The sequence below is a fragment of the Camelus dromedarius genome, unplaced genomic scaffold (assembly GCF_036321535.1).
Source record: "Camelus dromedarius isolate mCamDro1 unplaced genomic scaffold, mCamDro1.pat HAP1_SCAFFOLD_48, whole genome shotgun sequence".
Classification (NCBI taxonomy): domain Eukaryota; kingdom Metazoa; phylum Chordata; class Mammalia; order Artiodactyla; family Camelidae; genus Camelus; species Camelus dromedarius.
In genome coordinates, this window is record NW_026989843.1 from 489,482 (window position 1) to 493,522 (window position 4,041).

At 52.9% G+C, this 4,041-nt stretch overlaps 2 protein-coding genes across 2 annotated transcripts in view; both read left to right on the forward strand.

The window, feature by feature from the left end:
• LOC116151323 (ryanodine receptor 1-like) overlaps positions 1-4,041 on the forward strand; it is a 52,519-nt gene that overhangs the window by 19,654 nt on the left and 28,824 nt on the right. The window contains 3 exon segments of the mRNA XM_064484151.1: positions 318-464; positions 721-756; positions 758-856. Of these exon segments, the coding sequence (XP_064340221.1) occupies positions 318-464; positions 721-756; positions 758-856 (282 nt within the window).
• LOC135320919 (ryanodine receptor 3-like) lies at positions 863-4,013 on the forward strand. Its single transcript, XM_064484148.1, has 4 exons — positions 863-3,105; positions 3,196-3,302; positions 3,477-3,543; positions 3,690-4,013. Exons 1-4 carry the CDS (start codon positions 3,088-3,090, stop codon positions 3,783-3,785), a joined length of 288 nt encoding a protein of 95 aa, XP_064340218.1. The 5' UTR covers positions 863-3,087; the 3' UTR covers positions 3,786-4,013.

Consider the following 4,041-nt stretch of genomic DNA (forward strand, 5'->3'; position numbering starts at 1 on the left):
GACTGAGTCCTGAGCCTCTGTGCACCTCTGTTCCTCGGGCACCCACTGAACACCCGCCCAAGGCTCCTTGTCCCCTAGAATGCTCTTGGATTTCCAGACTACGTCCTGCAGAGGGCTCCTCAACCCCACCCAGGATGGCTTCTCACCCAGAGTGCTCCATTGTTCTAGAGTGTTCCTGATCCCTCAAGTAATCCCAAGCCAGCGATGGCACCCTGACACCCCAGAGTGCACCTGACCCTCTTGAATGTTCCGGGGGCTCCCCAAGCTCTCCTTGACCCTCAGGAATGCTCTCTGACCCTGACTCTGTGTGCCCACAGTCTTTCCTGAACCTGGGCTGGTACATGGCGATGTCCCTCCTGGGGCACTACAACAACTTCTTTTTCGCTGCTCACCTCCTGGACATTGCCATGGGGGTCAAGACACTGCGCACCATCCTCTCCTCCGTCACCCACGATGGGAAACAGGTGTGGAGAGGAACTGCCTGAGGGATGTGAGCCGGGCAGGGCCAAGCATGGCAGTCTGAGCAAGGGTGGAGGGGTGAGGGCTGTGCGGCCAGGGTGAGGAGGGGCCAGGAGGGCAGGCCGAGCCAGGGTGGGTGTGGGTTGTGAGGCCCCAGCAGGGAGAGCCACCTGGGTAGCAGCAGGGTCAGGAGCCCGAAGGCTGGGCAAGGTGGAGGGTCTGGCTGAGCATGGCGCTGACCCGCCCCATGCCTGCCCCCAGCTGGTGATGACCTTGGGCCTCCTGGCGGTGGAGGCCCTACCTGTACACCGTGGTGGCCTTCAACTTCTTCCGCAAGCTCTACAACAAGAGCGAGGACGAGGACGAGCCTGACATGAAGTGTGATGACATGATGACGGTGAGCCCTTCCCCCCAACGCTCTTGGGCAACTTCCGACCACCCCTGACCCTCAGGTTTCCCATCTGCCAAGGGGCTTAGGAACAGTGCCTACCTTGTAGGCTTATCGTGAGGGTTCAGTGAGCTGATACTTGTGAGGTACTTCGAACAGTGCTCAATAAACGTTAGCCACTGTTGTTGTATTATTTGAGCTTTTAAAGCTGTTATTATTGGAAAGGTGCTCAGGCACAGTGCCTGACTAACAAGCTACATGTTTTGGGGTTGGCTACTCAGCTTCCCTATGCTCTGGTGTCCTCACCTGTGAAATGACTGTATAATAACAGTGCCTACATCCTAGGGTGGCTTTTAGGATGTAGTGATGCTCCCTGATCATCTAAGACTTAATAGTTGTAGAACACTGCCTGGTAGGGATCAAGGATCCATAGAGGTGAGCTATTGTCATCATTATCTGTAATTAAAAGTTTCACCCAAAGAATGCCATGCAGGTTTCATTTTTTTCTCTTCTAGTCTACAAGAGATGATCATAACCAAATTGAGTTTCTCCTACTAGAGGCATGGGCCACATTTAAATGAATTGTCCCAGGGCTTTATCTCAGAAGATGGCCTGTAATCAGGCACCGTGCTCCTGGGACCTATCCAGCTCCTCAGCCTGACGTTTGAGCCCCACCACCCAGACCTGGACTTGCCAATCAGCCTTGTTCCTTCCAGTCACTGGTCTTAGCCCTTACCTAAGACAACTAGGTTCTCCCACTTCCCAGGGACACAAAAAGGACAGTGTAAAATCTTTCCCACATGCCAGGCAGACCATGTTCCTCTCTCTTCTCAGAACTTCCTCTTGGTTCCCCAGTGCCTTCAGCATGGCTTATGAATAGCCAGGGAATAGCTAGCCTGGCCTGAGTCTAACCACAGTCCTTCTTGCTTTTTGCTCTCTGGCTGCCTGGTGCCCCTCAATTTCCCTAAGATCATGTATTTCCTCCCAACCCAAGCCCTTTGCATCTGACGGTCTCTCTGCCCCACCTCCACCTCAGACCCTGAGTACAAATACCCCTTCCCTTGATGCCTCACCTTTCAACTTAAGTGCTGCCTCCTACAGGAAGCCCTCCTTGACCATCGGCTGGACCTCATTCCTCTTGCTGTTCTTGCTCACGGGAGCTCTACTTTCCAGCTTCACTGACCCTCTTTCACTTCCTCACAGGAACGAGATGTCTTCTTTCCTCCCCAGTGGTGACGTTGCATGTGTGGTTTTCCCTGCCTGGAACACTCTCTTCCACCTAACATTTCCTTCAAGTTCCAGTTCACACATGTCCCTGCTTCTAGGAAGCCTTGCCTGATCACCCAGGCTTTGTGAGGCTTTCAGAGCTTCAGCGCTTCCTGTACTCCCCCATCTCGCCCCCGATTACACTGTGCTTTCCCCGTCCCAGCCCTCAGCCCTCTGCCTGAGCTGTCCCTGTCACAACCCTGATCATTTCTGGGCTGTCACTGTCTGATGCCATGTGAGGGCGGAGCCCAGGGCTGTCTCAGCCATTACTGTGAGTCTCCTGCCCCACTAGCCCAGGGTCCTGTAGGTAATTTGTGAATACCGAATGATTGAATGCATGACTAATGTGCTTCTCACCTTGCCGCCACCGTGTTACCTGTTTCACATGTACGTGGGTTTCCGAGCTGGTGGGGGCATTGGGGACGAGTTTGAGGACTCAGCAGGTGATGAATATGAGCTGTACCGGGTGGTCTTTGACATCACCTTCTTCTTCTTTGTCATCGTCATCCTGCTGGCCATCATCCAGGGTCAGTGCTGGTCGGGGTTGTGGGAGTGGGGATGCCCAGAGGCAGACTAGCTCCTCTGAGATTGCAGGCCTGGGATCTGGTCGACCTGGCTCTGTTTCTCCCTACTGTGAGACTTTGGGCAAGTTACCTCTCTGAACCTCAGTTTCTCCATCTGTAAAATGGGGATATTAATTATACTAGTCTTATAGGGTCGTTGTGAGAAATAAGTCAATTCATATGTATTAAGGGTCTCATGCTAAGTGCTCAATAAATGCTAGGTATTATTTTCGAGCAGCAGGGTGAGATTAGGGAGATGAGAGATTAGGGAATGGGAGGCAAGGCTCAGAAGGGGGTAGCCAGAAGAAGGAGCAGTCTGAATTTGGTCAGAGATTAGGCACTGACTTGCACCCGGCCTCCCCAGGTCTGATCACTGACGCTGTTGGTGAGCTCCGAGACCAACAAGAGCAAATGAGGGAAGATATGGTGGTAGGTCATATCAGGGCGCGATCCAGAGGGATTACAGGACCCTGGGGGTGTCAAATGGGCCTCGACTCTGATGCTTCCTGCCACCCACAGACCAAGTGCTTCATCTGCGACATCAGCATCGGCAGCGATGACTTTGATACGACACCGCATGGTTTCGAGACCCACATGCTAGAGGAGCACAACCTGGCCAATTACATTTGAGCGTGGGCCCGCTGGCTAATCAGGAGGGTGGGGCCGTGGCCGGCAACATCCGGGGAGGGGATACCGGGCTTTGGTCAGTTAGGAAAGGGCTGTGGCTTCCATGTGGGTGGGTTCTCAGCCAGCCAATCAGGAGAAGGTAAGTAAGGCTGGTTCTGACCTATCTCCCACAGCCCTTCCAACCCCAGGTTTTTCTTGAAGTGTCTGATAAACAAGGATGAGACAGAACACACAGGTCAGGTAAGGGGGTGTTAATGGGAGAAAAATGGGCAAGGACATGGAGAATTTTAATAAAATTTCAATCAGCAGGTGGCAGTAAAAAGCTCAGATCATATCAAGCATTTGAAGATGTGATCAACCAACTCTTCCCCAACCCCAACCCCTAGGAATCTTATGTCTGGAAGATGTACCAAGAGAGATGTTGGGATGTCTCCCCTGCTGGTGATTGTTTCTGCAAGCAGTATGAGGACCAGCTTAGCTGAGACACCCACAGCTGGCCCTTCACTCCCACTTCAAGTGCCGTATTCTTACAGCAAGCCCCTTAGTCCCCAAATCCCTCCTCCCAGGGCCGCTGGGGGATAGGTGACCATGTGCTGTAGAAATAAAGTCTGTGCTACATCCCTGACGTTGTACTGGATCGTTGAATTTGTGGGGTGGGGGTCTGTAGGCATCCAGGAATTCGGCCCTCCTCCCCTCCCCCCAGAAAACCAAGATGACAGCAGAAGATATAATCACATT

Bases quoted from the DNA above. Each gene is read 5' to 3' on its own strand.
- LOC135320919 (XM_064484148.1), top strand. The intron at 3,303-3,476 runs TTGAGCGTGGGC...TATCTCCCACAG, and splicing joins CACAACCTGGCCAATTACAT to CCCTTCCAACCCCAGGTTTT. The intron at 3,544-3,689 runs GTAAGGGGGTGT...CCCAACCCCTAG, and splicing joins AGACAGAACACACAGGTCAG to GAATCTTATGTCTGGAAGAT.